Consider the following 19,744-nt stretch of genomic DNA (forward strand, 5'->3'; position numbering starts at 1 on the left):
ACGTTAATGTGTAATATTTATATACAAATATCTCTTCCCCCCCTTCTAGTTGATACAGTGTTCCTACAGCTTAAGGTAAGTTAAATTTAAAACTTTAAGATTTCTTTAATGCCACTTGAAATTACATTTAAGACCAACTTCACAATAAAACACAAATGAAAAAAAAAAATCCAGGTAACATCAATTTTTCCCAAATGTTTTATTTTTTAACACAAAACTAGCTGTGAAAAGCATTTGGTAAATGATTTTTAAAAAATAAATGTTTACAATTATATTAATATTTGAGACAAATTACAATCATCCTACTTTTAATGTGTTAAAATTTAAAGACCTCTGAAAGATCGATTTAATACATTAAGGCTAATTAAGGTCTTCTTTTTGGTTTATGAATTCAATGCCTTTTAAGAATAAGGATCCGTGGGAACCCTGTGATACTTGTTTCAGGTTTCCATTTATTGCTGACAGAACACTGATTACAGTTTATAATCTGTGCAGCACATTGACTTGTCTTAAATAATAAATTAAATCTGTGGGACATAAATGTGACAAAATGTATTTAAAACTTCAGCCATGACTCAACCACTGTCACCTAAATGACTTCAGAATTAAACTGCTGTTAAATTGCTGAGGCAAGTTACATTCAGGAACGTGAAATATTTAGATATTTCTCACAAATAAAGTAACTTTGCTTACTTCAGAAGCTGGTAATGTCCACACTGCTGAAAGATTTTGTTATGGTCACTTATCAATGAAACTTTACCTCTATGGTTCGCAAACATATATATAAAAATAAAAACTAGTTTGACTAATTAAAAGACACCAGCTACAAGCCCACACTCCCATCTACTCACAAGCTACTATCCAGTCAGTTCAGTGTTTGGGTGTTTTAGCTAAAGTATTCCATGTCCACACTACGCCACAACTTCCTCCAACTAAAGATGTTCACACCTGTTAAAGAAAAACATGTACACAACACAAACACGCACAACATTTGAGAGGAACAACTATCATGTCCATCACTATTATTCAATTTATCCAGTTTATTTAGTATTCTGTGGTGTTTTGGTGCCATGAGATGGGATAAATAAACTTTCTTGTGGTGAAAGAAATAAAGATGTATTTAATTATTGTTGGTCATGTTTTGATTCTGATACAAAAATATGTGAATTTGTGATGTTATCATCAACTTTATGGGAACAAAAGTCAGTAAACCTACAGTGAGAGTGCAAAGTCTATGAATTATATGAAAATGACCAGAATTAGTTCTCAGAAAAACATAATGAATAAAGAACAAAGCACCAGGATCTGGTCTGCTSGACAAATTAAAAAATAAAATAAAATTCAGAATGCAAATCTATTTCAGAAGATATAAGCATCCCACACAAAAAAATGTAAAGGTAAAAAAAAGAAAATGCAATTACTTAATACAAGATTACTTACTGTCTTTCTGTCTCTTACCACACAACTGTGACAGAAGCTGCCATGGTTTGTGAATGTCAGAAGACATCCTGAGACACTTCCACTGAAGCATCAACAGGACTGAACTTTAGTTGAGCCAGAGGAGGCAGGAGAATCAACGTTATGGTGGAGGGTGAAGGTGAACCAAGAGAGAGGCAGTTCAAAACCTAGACACAAACTGTCCAACAATCAAAACCATACCAAAAWTTACTGGTTGATCTGTTTTCAGCTTTGAAATGAAGCTCGTCTTTTAGTCCGTTTCTGTGTTAAATCCAAAACACAGAAAACTCAGTTTTTATAGTTTGTGTGCTGTGATGAAATGTAGGATTGTCACTACTGCAGGATCAACATGTTTCATGAAGTCTGCAATATGTAACCAAACTGTGGGATGGTGTTAAAGCTCATCCACACCAACAATCCCTCTAAAAGGGCTGTGTTATGAATTTAATATCATGTTATGYCATTCCTGRGAGCAGCTGAGATGGTAGGAGGTTCCTAAAGATCTAGAGGCCTGTTTCAATGAGTTTAGACAGACTATGATGATGAAAAATCTAAKTGATTTTTGATAAATACATCGTTTTCGTAACTGAAGGTAATAGTTACTTGATTGTGGTGAAGAATTGAGCTCTGTGCCTGGATGTGCTGTCCCAAAATAGATGATGATGATGCAATGACTGCAGGAATGAGCTTCCTGTGTGTCAAATAACCAGTCAATAAAACACAAATAAAACTGCAGTTATATATTTACTTACATATTTGTAAACCAGAAGCTCTTATCACCTGAGTCTTAGTTTCTTGTCTTCTTGCAGGTCCAACATGTGTGTAGCATTTTTGGGTTCATTTCTGGTTTTTAAAATCCACAAAWGGATTGATATTTGGAAAGAGAGACACAAGATGTTGTTTTCATCCAGAGTAGATTCAGTACTCATATGATCCGTCCCAGTTAAACCTCAYTGAGAAAGTGTTTGAGATCCAAGGTTACTGCAGCCACGACGCCCAACTAACTTCCTTYAGATACAAAGTTTGTTCTGTWGGTATTCAWTAYCCCAAAGTTAGTAACTGATCATGACTACATTTACAGGCAGGACTGTATGAAAAAATAACTATTTAACAGAATAACCAGGTGCAAAGACAGTGTGATACATCTACTATAAATTACTAAGAATAAGCTGCTTGACAAACACTGCTAGTTTACTGTCAACAAGCAGAGTAAAGATGGGTTTAATCAAGGTAATACTGAACAGATTACCGTATTTTTCGGACTATAAKCCGCGACTTTTTTCCTGAACTTTGAACCGCGGCTTATACGTGGATTTTTTTCTTCAGCCACCAGGGGGCTCTTATGCTCCATTTGCTTCAACCACTCRCTTCAAAAAAAGAAAAAAAGAAAGAAGAAAAAAGCGATCCTTCCAGAGCCGACTGTTGACCAGGAAGCAGCGATTTAAAGATAGTCAATGGCCAAAAACTCATAAAAGGGGATAAAACAGACATTTTTCATGGTGGAATCTAACTGATAAAAACTTTAATCCAGGACCAGTTTGTGGATAAACGTCGAGTGAAGAGCTGCTGAATTTTGTTTTCCTCATTGCACTCCCCGGGGAAGGAATCCCATGCAGTGACGTATGCTGGAGCGGGAGGGCTTTCCCAGCAGATCGGCTCGGGGTTTCTCGGGGGAACTATGAAAGGTCAGTGCGAAAACAAACGCCGAACAATCACGTGACGGCGCGTCGACCGGTCRACAGCTGAGCGACCATACTGCCAGCTTAGCCAGAGGTGTAGCGCCATTTTGTTTTAGCTAGTAGCAGACACGACACGACGGATCTTCGACAGACATGATATTGGACAGTATGTGGGCCCACATCATGGATTCGGTGAAAGCAGCCATCAAGAAAAACTCAATTTCTGCTTTGTTCCTGGAGGTACAAAGTTTTTGCAACCCCTGGACATCAGTGCATTTAAAGCAGCACTCAGGGCTGAATGGGAGGCTTGGATGACTGACGGGGATAAATCATTCACAAAAACTGGCCGAATGCGAAGAGCGTCATTTCCTGATGTCTGCCAGTGGATCCTAACAGTGTGGAGCAGAGTGAATGAGTCCACCATCACCAATGGGTTCTGAAAGGCTGGACTGCTACGTGAAGAGGACACCACAGCTTCAGAGCCAGCATTGCACTGAACAGATACTGCTGTGTGACGCAGCTTGTCTCAGCTTGTTTAACTCCGACACTGAAGAGGAGGACTTCGATGGTTTCAGTGCGCCGGAGGACGATGAATGAGACGCTTTGTTGGACCAGAAACTGTTAAAGAAAACTAACAAAATAAGGTCAGTTAAATGAACCGTATTCCTCCGAACTTTAATTCTTAAAGGTTTGCTTTTTATGTTGAATTCACTTTGACGGCAAATTTGGGTGTACTGKTTTTTTTTTWWKKTKGGRGKKSSRSYTWWWRKYCSGKKSSGSYTWWKKKKTWAWKKTYSSSGKTTTTTTTTTTTTTAAATGGCGGGTGCGGCTTATAGTCCGAAAAATACAGTAATCCTTTCTGCAACCACGTTACAAACTTCATKACAAATACAGAGAGGTTCAGAGATTGCTCAACACTCAAAATGCTGATTCCTCAAGTGTTTGCTCTYTGTTGGTTAGAACTCAGAGCAGGAAGGAAATGAGGTTAACTCTTCAGAGCATCAAAACAATGCCCTATTCTGTCCAACACCTTTACCTCAGTGACGCCTCAGGGATGGCTTAACTAATCAACGCTTTCTTCCACAATAATGCCTAAAGGCTAGATACTGATGCATTAAAAWATATATATATATAATCCCAGTACATAAATGCATGTTTCACACAGCTGAGAATAAGTTCTGTTGATGTGCAGACATCAGGTTTTAAAGAACTGATCTGCTGTTTTATTAAAACACAAGCAAAGCAAAAATGTATGTTTTAAAAAGGCAATTAATAAGAACGGAAAGTTCGACCGCACCAACACAATAAGACCTGTTAACATACTGAGCTGCATGTAAACGTAGTCATTTTACCCCAACACACTTTATAAATCATGTTTGTGACGGTTCTGTGAAAATGAGTTCATAAGAAACTAATGTGAGAGCAACAATCAGAAACAAGTCAACAAGGTTTTATTCAAATAAATAAGATGGGAGGAAAAGTCTAGTTTGACATTCAACGCAGATTTTCAAATACCAGCTTTGTGAATGTGGTCTGCCACTTTAAGAGTCAGCAGAGYGGTGACTGCGTGCCGTTTGTCCTGGTGAAGTCAACATACCATCTTYAATAATTAGTTTTAAACATTTAGTTAGTGTGTTATTCTTAGTGTATTTTGATGTGTAAATTGTATGTATTTAATGTTTAAAAATGTCCAACCAGGGACTGGAGTTGAAAACTAGCTGTAACTATATACTCTGTGCAATGCATCAGACATGCTCTGTTCTGTTTGTGTGCATGGTCCCTGCCAAATAAACTAATACCYGGTAAATAAATTGTGATTCACACGCTTTTCAAATATTGCTTTTCTATGGAGTAGGCTTGGGCGGTATCAAACTTTTGTTACTTGGTATCAACGTGTGTAAAAATGACTGAGTCACAGGAGGTGAAGGTCCAGATTTTCACAAGGCTGCCGTGAAAACTGGGACGTCAACATTTGGGGCTCTTTGAGAAGAAGGCCCATAACATTACTGAGGCGTGTTCTGATTTCAGCTCAGGGTGAACACAAACCCTCGCCAGTAATTTAATCATTAATACTTGATGCTCACATCCATCTTTATAACTTTTGAAATGTTATAAACAAGAACAAAATCTAGACTGACAAACTGAATGATGTGTGCAGCCTGTGGGGAATTTTAAAAATTCAAAGGTGCACAACAACACGGGTGCAGAGGCAGCACAACTGAGGCACTGTTGGTGYACGTACCCTCACATCGAACAACGCTTCTACACGGGAAGAGACAACACACTTCATTCATGAACATTCAGATGTCAGACATGAAATCACGCGAGACTTCTTGAAATATCGCGAGAATTCAGATCTCAGAGGAAATTTCTCACGTGACCTCCACAGAAACGTGAGTTCAGAGTTTAACATTTGAGACGAGGAAGAAACAATGTTGATCATTTGTGGACGACTTTAAACTGAGGAAAAATAATTTAAAATGACTTAACGTCTAGCTAACTTTCTGCTGAGTTATGATAGATTGTTTTTTTTCCCTCCGTGCTTATGTTTCTTCGCTTTCTGAGCTGGTTTGTTCTCAGCTGAACCACACGCTGTGATATTGGGCCAAAAATATCCAACATGTTGAATGTCCCCGATTTGACATTGGGGCAGTCCCGACGTCCTTCTGTGCCGACTAGATCACTCTCAGATTGTCTTTAGAGTCATCACCATAATCTGAGCATTCTTAAGATTATCAATGGGAACGATTATCCTGCCGTGTCTTGAAAAGATGGTGCTGAGTGACAGCTTCAACAAGCCACGGTTTTAAGTCAAACAAACAGCTGGACTCTGTGTGAGGCATCTCTCTAACTAATACGCATTTAAATGCTCACAAGCAGCTGTTTCTCCATTAATTGCTATTTAATCAACACGCCACAGATCACTCTGTACCGTACATCGCAGTATTTTCTAAAAGTTATACGTATATGTAAATGATCAATACCACCCAACCCTACTGGAGATTTTGTTTCATCTGTGCTAACGATGGACAAAAGGCTGYGATTAATCAGGTTTTTAACGTGTTATTGTGCACACTGTGAGGACCGACAACGTATCAGTGTTTTTGTAAACTACAGTAACTTTAATTGCACTGCAGCCCCGTGTTCAAAAACCTGCTTGCTTTAGTTGTTCGAGACGATACGGTGTTCAGTTTGTGTTGTACGTGTTGCATGTCCACATCCAAAGACTTGTTTTCCATTTCATTTGTGCCAACGACTTGCCGTAGCATCAGGGTTAGTTTAACTTAAAGAATAAAATGTTGAAAGTTTGTCCTGATGGAACCAGTGTGCCTTTATTATAATCATGCTTCAGCTCCAAACGTATGGCACAAAACACAGCCATAAGAGGATCAGAAAGTTACAGTTTTCATTTCACGACGGTTCACAGATAATAATACATCTAGGAGAACAGAAAGGATACATGTCAGAAAGAACTGATCACACCATGGTGACCTTTCCTACACTAATCACATCACTAAATTAAAAAAAGAAAAAAAGTTACTGACTTAATTATAAAACCAGTCATCTGAGTGACTAAAATGCTGCAACAGTTTCAACTGAAATACAAGAAAAAGGACTCAATGTTTGTCTTGAGCATCTGTACAATGTGTGCTGCCTGAAGCATCAAAGAGCAGCTTTTAAAAACGGGCTTTCTTAAGAGGACCCTCAAACTCCTCGCGGACCCTGCTAAACCCAGGGGCGCTCGCACCCATCGCTCTAGAACCGCYCTGGCCGAAGCGCTCGTTGCGCTGTTGGCGGTCAGTTTGCAGTGGGGCAGAGAGGGAGGAGGAATAAGGTTTGAGACGGGGGTGGGAGGGGGTCAGTGCACGTGCAGCGCACAGTTCATGTCCATGTAGAGGAGGTGTGTGAACGTGTAGCAACAGAGGTGGGTTTTAATATCGTGAGCAGGTTTACAAAGCAACCAGCAGGAGACACATCCGAAGAAAGCGATCGATCCGTTAGAAGGTCCACAGGTGCCACAGGTTACATACGGAAAAGGAAGAAAGGGTAATGTTTTCGTTAGTCTGCGCTCGTCTGTCATGTCCTGTTCTCCAGTACATATCAAAGCTAGCTTAAAGCTACAGCTCATGAGGTCAGCATGATTAAACGCAGACCAGTCACTGATGCTTTTTAAATATGGCAACAGATAAATGGCTAAGACTATGTGGAGGCATTTACTGAATAAACACATGGAGTATATATAAGTCTTTAGGCATTAGAGGGTAAACTTGTATCAGTATGTAAAAATATTTGGTCAATATAACAGGAAACAGATCCTGTGTTTAAACTGATCAGCTGTCAAACAAAATACAAAAGATTAGATTAAAGAATTATGTTTGATAAATGTTCAAGTTGTCTTAAATGTGTCGACACTGAGCAAAGTTAAAGATACTCATTGCAAAGTGACGAAGATCGTTCAAAATAAACCACACTTTATTTTTACTCATCAATGGTCAACATATTCTGTGTGTTTGTTCACCGACAAACAGCTGAAATGACAGGAAATGTTAAGAATTTAGAGTTTAATGAAAGAGCCCTTCAGGATGGTCTTGACAGATCATGTGTTGCTTCTAAAGAAAATATTTGGTTTGGTTTCATATTTTGCAATAAGTACCTTTAAATTCAGCTTCAAATTCACCTTTAAAAGACTTCTTGTTATGCTCTTTAAATGCCAAATACATGAAAACCAACATAGAAATGTGTGTTTAAAGCAAAGAGATGTTGTGGTTTGCAGTACGACACAATGAACATATCACCCTGAAGAGAAAAAAGCCATTTGACGTTAAATATTTATTTATCTCAGAGTAAATTTACTCTGAATTAGTCAAACTTTAGAGATGCACCGATTCATTTGCTTAATGTTTTCTGGGTCAACTTCAAAAGTCATTTATAGATTGTTACAACAAAACAACAAGCCGTCCAAGTTACTAAGCAAAGTATTTTCTGCTACCTGCAGATAGTTCCTGTGTAATTCTACAAACCAGTTTGTGTTCAGAGACCTTTCCCCAGTAACTTGAAACCCATAAACCAGTGGTTCCCAAATGTCATTAAAATCTATAATCATATTTTTCATCATTTTATGACTGTTTAGGAATAAAACCTCAGTACAGATGCAAAACATCTTTGACGTGAAAGTTCTGAATCGAATTTCAAATGTCAGCAATGGATTTCAGTAAAGTTCATTAAAACAAAGTAGAGGAACAAGAAGGGCAGAGCTTAGATACACAACAGATATAAATATTAGAGTTAGATGTGTGTGGAACACAGAGCAGCTCTGTTAGTCTGAGTTGCAGGTTTAACAGCACCTCCTGTTACCTTTGACACTTATATCAACTCTAAAGAGAGTACAGATGACTATGACTTGTTTTTTTTTTTTTTTTACACGCTGAGGGGCATTATTAGAGCTTTTAGCTTCGATGATGAACGTTAGCCTGGCAGCCTGCTACTCCAGGAGAAACTCTATGATTGTCATATTCTATTTCATGATACTGTATCAATTCTTCAAAGCACTGCACCGATTTTGAATTAAAACCAGATAACATTCAGCTTAATGCCCGCGTGCCATTTTTGTTTTGTTTTATTTTTTCTGTTCAACCTGTGTCCGTGTGCAATGCATCAGAATTGAYGTCTAGGTCCTCCTCTTTCGATTGACACCTCATTTGACCAACAAGGTTCAAGTATCGGCTGTCCAGAGCCAATAATACATGCGAAGTGACCAACTTCCGGTTTCCGTCATCCTGGGCTTGATTGACTGTAGWTTTGGCCAGTCAGCTCCGAGCTTCGATCTGATGCCACAGCTGTGTAGCCAATCACCGTACCTTTCATTTGGTKTATATATTGAGGGGGTGGGAACTTTGTTTAGTGACGGATGAGGTAAACACCGAGTAGGTCACCATATTTAGACAGTCTTGCTACGCTACCAAAGAAAGGTACGCTCACAGGAAAACGTTTCTTTCCATCGTTTTTGTCCAGTCAGCTGACTAAACCTGCTGATAATAAATATATTTTCATCGTAAGTGTTTCGAGTGCTTCAAGACATGGAAGAGTGGTTTTTGTGGCCAGGAGAAGTATTTTGTTTGGATAAAAACACTTCCGGTCGGCCATTTTGAGTCGCTAATTTCGTCATATTTGAGGACAAATATGCATCAACTGTGAGTGAAAAACAAATATTTGTTCGCTGCTGGTGGTTTTATAAGCTGTGTGGAATGTTAATGCTCTGAAAGAAATAAGGATATATTGGTTTATTTCTGAACATTAATATATATATTTTTAATTTAATCATGCTGTGAGTAAATATGGATTGTAGAATATGTTTTGTGGGGTTTTATCTTTAATTTGAGCCCAAAGTGAAGTCCCTGTGTTGAAGCATGTAGAAATTACAGTGTTTTAGACAAAGTATACAGTTTGGACATGTTGTACAAGTGTACAAATATGCAAATGAGACATGCTGGATTGTACTGTGTGTCAAATATTCATATTTTACACTACTGTTACCAAATTTGAACTGGTAATAGTTGGGAATTAATATTTTAGCCCAGTAAAAATTGTATGATCTCATTCTCTTCATGTTCTGTGATACTTTATTAATAAAAAAAATAAAAATTTAGGGAGAACAATATCTTGATTTTTGTGTATTTTACTTCAATATACTAAATACAAGTTACAGTTACAAAGAATATGACTGATGAAGTAAAAAATTCACATTATTAGCTTTAAAAAGAGACCAAGCTTGTGAATTTACTCTACAGGGTTCAAAAGCAGTACTTCATTTAATTTGTGTGTACTTTTTAAGGCATTTTATGGTATTTTAGGCCTGAATGTTAACTGGTTTGGACAGATGTTGTAAAAACTGTAAAATAAAAAAGCAGTTCTCATCGTTGTTCTGTGTTCTTCTGCCACTGTACAGCCTAGTAAACATCAATGTTGAGTTGTGTTTACAAGTCCTATTTAATCTGTGTTTTAGAACCCCAGTGGAGTTCTAATCATAATTTTGGGAACCACAGCCTTAAACGGTCCAAGTTACAAAYMCTTGTATAAAGTTATGCCAAAACTAAGGTTTTAACGCCACCATCACAGACCCCACCCATGATATGGTTTCATACAGACAGTAACACAGAAATGCAAATTCCAGGCTCATGGCTGAGCAGAAAAAAGGCTGTTTGTGCCTTTAACCACTGAGCAAGGCAGTACCAGAGCTGCAGCAGCTCCTTGATGTGATGTAGTGATGACAAGGTCGCAGCACTGAAAGCCTAAACAACAAGAAACTGGAGAAGATCAGAGATGATGCACGGCAACTTTGAATAAAAAAAAAACTTTAAACCACAATCAGGATTCCTGACCTGAGACAATTCATCAGCTTTTAAAAGAGACGAGTGAAGACATCCATGTGTRGTGCTGAATGTCAACAACAAAGTTATTTTCTCACATTTTCTTTGTTTACCAAAGACTGCTTCATTTCTGAAAGTACATGTGTCAACAGGTTGTGKCTGACTCAGACTGGTACGACCGGTTGGAGGACACCTTAAGACCATCTTCTCTGTGCATCTAGTGAAAACGACTACAGGAATACAGACTGGTGTAAAAACCAATGATCTAGATTACTGGACTGGGTTTCATATATAAAAATAGAGCAAGAAATAAAAGTTGTTCAGGACCCGCCTCACAATGCATTGACAGCTCGTCAAAGCATGGCAGAGCTCCACGTAGCTAGCAACTACCTACTCCCGTCCTGTACAGTAATATAAATATTCTGTAATAACCATCAGGCCTGTATGTGGCGCTGTAATGCTGCCACAAAATTACACCAAAGAATGTGGAGCCGACCATGTCTGTGTCTCAAATCATGGGTTGCAGCCCACAAAGGGTGCAGTTGTCCCTTACATCACGGAGCCATGCCACAGGCAGACAAAACTAAATGTAAGCTGCATATCAGCATCCTACGAGGCAAATTATATCCCAGGAGTCAATGTGCCGWCAGCAAACTAAACAGAATAAACCTCTTGGCGCTGAAAAAAACAAAGATAATTGAGTAGTTTGGAAATTCTTCAAACACCAAAAAAATCTGTTTTTAATGTGTGCTTAGCAATGTAGCTGATAAATTTATGCTACATTCAGATGCATCAAAACAAATCTAAAAACGTTATGGATCTGAAAATGTGCTGAGGTCATGTTGAACAAATTTGACTTAATCCTCCATTTGACGTGATGGGACACCCATTTCCTAAAATAAATAAATAAATAAAACAAACCATCTCTATTCAAGGCAGTATGGAGCACAAATGCAGAAGCTGTAACTCATTATTCTTATCTAGTCCATCACACTTGGAGATGTGAGGTCATAAAGTTTACGGCTACACTCACACTGCAGGCAAAGTGAACCAAATCCTTTTTTTGCTTCATGTGACTCATATCAGATATAACATGACAAATCTGATTTTCTTTTTCAGTACAGAACAGAAGCACAGTTGCTTTGTTCCTTTAATTGTCCTCATCCTGGATGAGAGGATCTGCAGAAACATTTGATGGTATGATGGTCACGGACCATATTGATGCAGAAGTTGCTCGATCGGTACTTTTCTTTTAGCACATTGCTGTGATCCAAAAATAAAATGCTGCACCRGAGCATCCGGTGAAGCAGGTTYCAAYATAAACAYTGAACTAAACAARCAGGTTAATTATTTAACCTTCTCTGATAGCACAACAACKTCAGAATCCACATGCTAACGTGTAGCATCCATGTTTAGCTAATTACGTAAACAATGAGACGAACATGCAAAACATAAACATCAACTCTGGAGCCTGATTTCCAAAGAGAAAACTCTTTATGGATCCTAAAACACTGTTTCAGACATGACAGAAGTGTATTTGAGGGAAAATATACCAGACGTTTTCAGAACAGATCTATGACAAACGGTTTCATCCAACAGCTTCAATAAAACGGGTGGAATCGGTGCATCTCTTAAGTTATTTTACTGAAAAATAGTTTTAAGCTAAAATTAAACATCATTGGACAAAAAAAATACAAAACTGTAACCAGAAAAGCTTTGAGCTCAATGCCGCCAGCGGACTTACAGGTGATAATATAAAACACCAGACATTTAGCACAGTTTGTGATTATTTACTTAGTTTTACATTCTAACATGAAAACTATAATCTGAGAGCAAACCTGGGATCTGATCAATGATACTTTCAAAAGAATAGATCTGATCCAGCCGTGCACACACCCATGTACTAAACATGCTGCACCTGCCCCCATCAGTTAAACAATAAAACTTATTTTTTATAGGTTTTTACCATCATCCTGCACTWAAAGCATCTTCAGCTCAGTTACCATGAAGATCAGGTGGAGGTTGGAGCAGACAAAGTACAGCCCTACTTCAGGTCCCCGACTCATCACCCCACCCACAGATACATGCGTTTGTGTGTTTCATTATAATGGAAACATGTTGCAGTAGAGATATTTCATTCTGCCGTCCAGCCAGAGGAGGTGCCTGTCCAGATCACAGGAGACAGGGCTTGCAAAGTCTTCTACAATACAAACGCTGGTTTAAAGTGAGCAGAGCGAGCTGCCATAAACWCAGAGCAGTGGGATGATTTAGTGCAGGATGACCGTGCTGTACTTTGATTATTTTGAGAGCAACCTAGGGGGGATGGCTTGCATTGAAAATAAAATTTAAATGAATTTACAAGCGGGCAGCAGATCTGAAACATTCAAGCCTTTCAGAGGGCAGCTATGTTCTCCCATCCTTCTGTGGACCAGATTACCTCCTTGTTTACAATCACCTGGGAGTCTCTCCAACAAAACATATAAARTATTCATCTTCCCAAAGTGGGATACGTTACCATTTCGTTGCCAATCATGCTTGATGGTGAGGATCCCAACCCGGACTGGCCCTCATAGCTGAGACTGCTCATTGAAAACTGCTGRCTGGTTCCTCCAAAGGCCATGTCTGATCAAAACAAAACAAGTTCATCCCTCGATACAAGAGAACGTATCAAACAACGGTTTCTGATCAGTTAACTTTAGATGAATCATTGGCCGTGTCTCAATTCAGGGGCTGGGTCCTCATGAGTGCACATTTGTCAGCCGCATACGTCACCGCACCGCGCCGAGGACTGTCCCAAAACGAAGGCTCATCATCATGCGGCTGACAAACTCGAAATCCAAGGATGCATCCGTGTATCCTCACCAGCCGAGGATATCCCAGGATTCAATGCGCGGACAGCAAGTTCTTTTTTTTAACGAGTCSGTAGAGTTTGGAAATTCACCACGGACCGAAGGATGACCCAGCCCATGAATTGAGACACGGCCATTAATTGATATCCCTTTGATATCAATTTGATATTAATTGATTGATCCCTATTTTAAACCAACCCCATTAAAAGACAAACTTACCATCTACRCCCAAAGCTCCACTGGTGTGCATTCTCATCTCCCTCTGCAGAGACAGGTTATTAAGGTTAGTAAGTAGATAAAAAAACCGGAACCAAACACTTTAATTTCACCTCCACGTCAGATTGAACTTACATCCATGAAGTTGCCCATCCTGTAGTTTTCTTCACGCTGGCGGCGCATYTGTTCCTCCAATTCTCTCTTCCGAAGCATCTCTTCTTCACGCCTGCGTCGTTCTTCATCTTGTCTGTTAAAAATTAATTAATTAAATTTAAGACACCAGCTGTGGTTGCAGTATAGTGGCATCTAATTATTGTGCAAAGACAAAAAAAAAAAAAAGAATAAGTGCACCTCAAATTATAAACTAAATAAAAGCACCTTAGTTGCATTTCTTTCCTCTTCTGCATCTCTTGATTGTGCATCTCCTCCATGCGCCTCAGTTCTTCCTGTCGCCTCAGCAGCTCTGCAGGAAAAACAGGACTTAATCACGATTCTCTACACACGACGTGGATGTTACAAAGACAATGCTCTGAAAAACTAAACATTAAAAACTTACCCTGACGGAGCATGTTAGCCTGGTGCTCGTGGTAAGCGTCRTCCATCTCGCTCTCCAGCTTCTCACGAGCCTCACGCATGTTCTTCTCCACCTGCTCCCTCTGCTGCTTCTCCATCTCATCCAGAGACTTCCAGCGCTTGGAATACTCAAACTCAAAGGTGCCGGGGCGGGCGAAGCGGGGAGGGTGCTCACGCTCTCTGTYGACACACAATCAACACAAAGTCTGATAAATCTGCGTCAACGCAACAGGTAGACGTAAACGGTTTATAAAACAACAACGTGCTGCTTACGCTTGATATTTCGGGTTCTTCTGTGCCAGTTTCTCTGGAAGCCCATCGTCACAGTCAAACTGCTCCAGAGGCTCAACAATTACAGGACGAGGGGACCTGAAAAGAAAAACAAACGAGGCCTGAGTCTCTTTCACTGTAAAAGCCTGAGTCCAGGTGCAAAAAGGTGAGGCGGAGCTTACGTTGTGAGGAGGAAGACCCCATCATTGCAACGATCCAGGGCCTTCTTGGCAGCGGATCTGGAAGCAAACTCGACAATCCCCCTGCCTGTGGAGCGTCCACGGTCATCGACAACAACAACAGCCCTCTCCAGCACCCCGAACTGGGCGAAGGCTTCCTCCAGGAGCTCGTTGGAAACAAAAGGAGACAGGTTCTTCACAGACAGAGCTGCAGAGTGCGTGGCAAAACGAACACGCAACGGTCTGCCTCGCATCGGCGTGTCGTCCATCTCTGCCTTCGCTATTTCTGCAAGCGCTCTGGACTCCTGGAATACAAACGACAAAGGTTGAGATCAACTGACAAATCTGAATCYAGAGTAAAATAAATATGATGGTTTAAGCGGGTTGTGACGTACCAGACGGATGAATCCAAATCCTTTCCCTTTGTTGATAAAGACCTCAGAGGGCTCTCCGTACTTTGCAAACATCCTTCTCATGATCTCCTCTGTGATGTCACTCGGCAGGTTTCCAACAAACAAACGGCACCTCTGGGTGTACGACTTCTCCCCAGGCTTCAGCAGCATGGACAGAGAGGCCTTGAAGCCCTGTCGATGAACAATATTATAACATGAACGCGGCAAAAATACATTCACTTTCTTTTTACTCAATGTTTTTAATGATTTGCTTTTGATTTCATGCATTTTGCTCTCATCTTTTAACGTGAAATCTGTATTTTATGGTTGTTTTATATGAATTGTTTTTGATTGTAGTGCTTTGAGACTGCTGAAAAAGTGCATAATAAATAAAATTATTACGTAATCTGAAAATACTACATTTGAAATAGTTTAGATAAGACAGCATTTCTTTTAATAAATTTTAAAAACGTCGACTTTCTTTCATTCCCCATCCCCCAATACTTTATTAAAATGTTGCTTATTATTTTATTTATTATGTATGTATGTTATTATTTATAAAAACTCTAGCTCTCGACTCTATGTCAGTAAATGTACATAGTTCTGACACAAACGAAGTCATCGTGCGTTTCGTTTTTTTTTTTTTTTTACTTGATTAAATAAACGTAGTTTTTCTCCGCAGCCATCTTGGCTTTAAACCAGACCAGGACTGGAGCGTTGGGTTTTATCCCCRGCCTCTCCCGGCACAGCATCTAAACTCTACGCTGGAAGCATTCRTCCACCGTTTCTGCTACACTAACCCCGCCCGCCCGGGTGAAGCGGTGTTTATAATTAAACCTACCTGGTCTTGGCTGCCATCAGACTCGGTTTTAGGTTCTTTTGTAGATCCCTGATTCTGAGTTTGTTGGGGAAAAGGTCTCTGGTCCTGCTGAGGACCRGGTCTCTGGTTTTGCTGAGGACCGGGYCTCTGGTTTTGCTGAGGACCRGGYCTYTGGTTYTGCTGRGGACCRGGTCTTTGGTTCTGCTGGGGACCGGGTCTCTGGTTCTGTTGAGGACCGGGTCTCTGGTTTTGCTGAGGACYGGGYCTCTGGTTTTGCTGAGGACCGGGTCTCTGGGTTTGCTGAGGGCTGGGTTTTTGGCCCTGCTGGAAATCAGGTTTAGGGGTCTGTTGAAGATCAGGCTTCTGGACCTGCTGTGGTCCACCCCCACCCGGCTTCTGGACCTGCTGTGGTCCACCCCCACCAGGCTTCTGGACCTGCTGTGGTCCACCCCCACCCGGCTTCTGGACCTGCTGTGGTCCACCCCCACCCGGCTTCTGGACCTGCTGTGGTCCACCCCCACTCGGCTTCTGGACCTGCTGTGGTCCACCCCCACCCGGTTTCTGGACCTGCTGTGGTACTCCCCCACCAGGCTTCTGGACCGGCTGTGGTACTCCCCCACCAGGCTTCTGGACCTGCTGTGGTCCACCCCCACCCGGATTCTGGACCTGCTGTGGTCCACCAGGCTTCTGGACCTGCTGTGGTCCACCAGGCTTCTGGACCTGCTGTGGTCCTCCCCCACCAGGCTTCTGGCCCTGCTGTGGTCCACCAGGCTTCTGGACCTGCTGTGGTCCTCCCCCACCAGGTTTCTGGACCTGCTGTGGTCCACCACCAGCCGGCTTCTGGCCCTGCTGTGGTCCACCCCCAGCCGGCTTCTGGCCCTGCGGAGTTCCGGGCTTTGGGCTTTGTTGGGGCGCAGGCTTTGGGGCCTGCTGCTGGGGGCCCGCTGGCTTCGGGCTCTGTTGAGGTGGCTCTTTCTTCTCGCTAGCATTAGCATTAGCCGGGGGTTTCTGTTGCTGGTTCTGGGTTCCCTGGTTTGGGGTCGTCTGGTTATTTTGAGGGGCAGTCACTTCGGGTTTGGGTGTTGAAACCTGGACCTTCGGCTGGGTCGCAGGGGGGKTCGTTTTCTGCTCCATCGGGCCTTTCATCGTCAGAGCCGGACCGGGACTCGGTGAGACCGATCCCGGTTGGTTCTGCTGCGGTTTATTTTGCGCGTTCTGGTTGCCCTGATGTTGCGGTCTGTTGAAGTTGCCGCTTCCCCTCCGGTTTTGGTTCGGACTCTGGAAAGGATGGCTCCTGAAATGTGGGTTTCCCATCAGCGAGCCACGCATGGGCCCGCCGGGCCCGCCGCCTCTTCGTGGCTGGTAGTTGTTCATCCCGAAGCCACCGCGGTTGTAGAATCCTGACATTTCTTTCTGAATCGTCGGGGGAAACGAATAAAAAGGGTGATTAAACGAAAATCTCTAAAGAATTACTGAGAAATTACACCTAGCGCTGCTTTTCGCAGGACTTCAAAATGGCGACGAGTCGTCGAATCTTTCTTTCAAAGAAGAAGTCCCGCCCACCWTCACTCAGCGCCCCTGATTGGTTGAACTTTTTACCGGGCGGAGTTTACCGTTACAAAGAAGCTCATCCCCCACTGTGGGAAGGTTTATCTCATAATAAAAAACTAAAAGATGCTAAGTTTATATAACTTAGTGTATTTTATTATGTAGAATGTTTATTTTTTAATTGTTATGCATGATGTTTTATTGGTATTTTCAATGTTTTATTGTATTGCATTTTAATAGTATGGTGTCCTTGAGTGCCATGAAAGGCGACTTCAAATAAATTGTATTATTATTATTAAGAGGATCTTTTTTAAGTATATATGACCCTGAATATTTTACCACTCATTGTTTATTTCCCTTTTTGTTTTCAAGTTGTACAAAATTAAAAAATCCAGATAAAACAACTCGGACATTTTTTTGTTTGTTTGTTTAGATCATTTATTTTGCAGACAGGTGTTTTAGAAACAATAAGTGGAGAGACCAGCAGTCTCACCTGAAAACATCTTAATGCTCATTTTCATAAACAAAAACAAAAAAATGAGGTGACAACAAAACCCAACAAAACATACAAAACTAGCAAAAGAAAATAACCCGAGAAAGAAGTGAAAGGCAGGGCAGAAATTCAGAWGAGGGGAAAAAAAACAAGTCAAAGAGGTGAGACATTCTTTTATTTGTGAACAATCAAAGCAAACGTCTTTCCTTCTTTAGGAAAATATTTTAGTCCTAAAATTAGATTCAAGAAAAGAAAAATATTTAACCACGAGGCAAGCAAAAATCCACAAAAGGAAAAAAATATTTAAAAAAACACCCATATTTTAAATATTAAGGACAATCCTGTCCTCAGAGTTACACTCCAAAGATTACAAGTTGTTCAACATTAATGGTTTAAAATTTGTTTCTCCCTATTTCAGCAGTTCTGCTTTAAATCTGACCGTTTAGTAGCAGGTTTCAGCAGCTGAGAGCTTCTCTGGAATAAAAAGTGACGGGGCTGTTGGGGGGCGGGGCTAGGCTCAAACTGATGGAAGCGGGGTTACAGTGAAACGACTCGTCATGTGCCGTCTGTGTGGGTCAGTCAGCCGTTCAGACCGAAACTAACGGAGGTTCTGTTCCTGCCGGGTCGGGTCGGGTCAGGTCCGGTCCATGCAGGCTCAGAAACAGAAAGCGTGTGTTTCTATTAGACCCAGACAGGCTGCAGGGGGTGGAATGGATACGAACAGGTAAAGGTGGAAAACCAGCTCTCCCACAAGCMGAGTCAGAACCTTTGGGTCCGTGCAGCAGCTGAAAACACTCTTWTAATCTGAGATTAAAGGTAAAAATCTAACTCTGAAGTGCTGCAGTCATGTTGAAGGACATAAACAGCAGTGATGGGCATAACTAATCCGACTTTTAAAACACCTGCTGCTACGTTTCGCACCAATAAGCTTCGCAGTAAAACTCAAAGCTTCGGACAGTTAAAGGAGCTTCATGAACCCAAGAGAAATATTTCAGATCAAACATTATAAGAATAGAAACGTTTGATTGAAGCCCGATTCTGTGAGAAGCTCTCATGTCTGACATGTGTTTGAGTTCTCCTCCCTGCAGAAGTGATGTCACCGCCTGAAGTAAAGGAAGTGAATAAATCTGGTCTGACTCGGCCTTTCTGCTGGTTTCCCAATCGTTTGAGCCGCAGCTGATGGAAGCTGATTAAAGAAAGCAGAGCGGATTAAAATAAAAAAAAGAATCAAGGCAACAGAATAAATAAAATTAAATTAAAAAAAGGGGAATGTGCTGCGAGAGTCGGTGTTTCTCCCCCGAAGGCCGAGACTCACGAGTGTTTTCAGGTCGGACCGTATGAGAAGCTCCTCTGAGCTGAGTGGGATTATTTATCTGATTCATGACTGGTGTGTGTGTGTTTGGGTGGGTGTGGGGGGGGGTGATCATGGCTGTTTCCTGCAGGAATAATAGCGGGGTCAGACGTCAGTGTCTCGGAGGGGGCGGGGTCACAGTGGGAACGAGGTGAAGGTCAGATCCGGGGCAAATACTTCTCGATAAATTCCTTTACAGCTGCCATCTCCTGCAAGAGAGCAGAAAGAAGTTCTTAAAGCTCAATAAATACGTTCAGAGGAAGTCCAGTTTGTTTCTGTGGTAAACTTTAGGTTGTAAACATTTCAAATATTCTCCCAGGTTTCATTAAAGTAGACATGATGCTTTTGAATCCTGTTTTTTTTTTTTTTACATTTGTTAAACCGAAAATCTGAACAAATTTGAAGCACAGATGCACTTCAGTAAAAGGTACAAAACTATGGATTCATCTGGAAAATTATTATAAAACCATTGGATTAATTAATTCTTTTTAAAAAATGATAAAAGCAAAATTGTTAAAGAAATATGAAATTGTTTAATTTGTATTTGTA

General features: G+C 41.0%; 3 protein-coding genes across 3 annotated transcripts in view; all 3 read right to left on the minus strand.

The window, feature by feature from the left end:
• Nucleotides 1-6,436: 6,436 nt before the first annotated feature.
• On the minus strand, nucleotides 6,437-15,959 carry sfpq (splicing factor proline/glutamine-rich; the record flags this gene model as incomplete). The annotated part of the gene is given in 10 exon segments (XM_014024468.1): nucleotides 6,437-6,925; nucleotides 13,020-13,126; nucleotides 13,573-13,615; nucleotides 13,705-13,816; nucleotides 13,948-14,032; nucleotides 14,126-14,322; nucleotides 14,416-14,511; nucleotides 14,595-14,896; nucleotides 14,987-15,175; nucleotides 15,825-15,959. Coding segments are annotated over 9 exon segments (1,221 nt in total). The 3' UTR covers nucleotides 6,437-6,814.
• LOC106529118 (glutenin, high molecular weight subunit DX5) lies at nucleotides 15,853-17,366 on the minus strand. Its single transcript, XM_014024457.1, is given in 3 exon segments — nucleotides 15,853-15,959; nucleotides 15,968-16,624; nucleotides 16,658-17,366. 3 exon segments carry the CDS (start codon nucleotides 17,208-17,210, stop codon nucleotides 15,853-15,855), a joined length of 1,317 nt encoding a protein of 438 aa, XP_013879911.1. The 5' UTR covers nucleotides 17,211-17,366.
• Nucleotides 17,367-17,763: 397 nt separating this feature from the next.
• The window catches only part of lypla2 (lysophospholipase 2), a 9,691-nt gene continuing 7,710 nt past the window's right edge, over nucleotides 17,764-19,744 (minus strand). Inside the window, exon 9 of the mRNA XM_014024470.1 lies at nucleotides 17,764-19,404. Coding sequence (XP_013879924.1) covers nucleotides 19,354-19,404 — 51 coding nt within the window. The 3' untranslated portion in view covers nucleotides 17,764-19,353. The remainder of the gene's footprint in view (nucleotides 19,405-19,744) is intronic.

Source organism: Austrofundulus limnaeus, unplaced genomic scaffold (genome assembly GCF_001266775.1).
Source record: "Austrofundulus limnaeus strain Quisiro unplaced genomic scaffold, Austrofundulus_limnaeus-1.0 Scaffold424, whole genome shotgun sequence".
Classification (NCBI taxonomy): domain Eukaryota; kingdom Metazoa; phylum Chordata; class Actinopteri; order Cyprinodontiformes; family Rivulidae; genus Austrofundulus; species Austrofundulus limnaeus.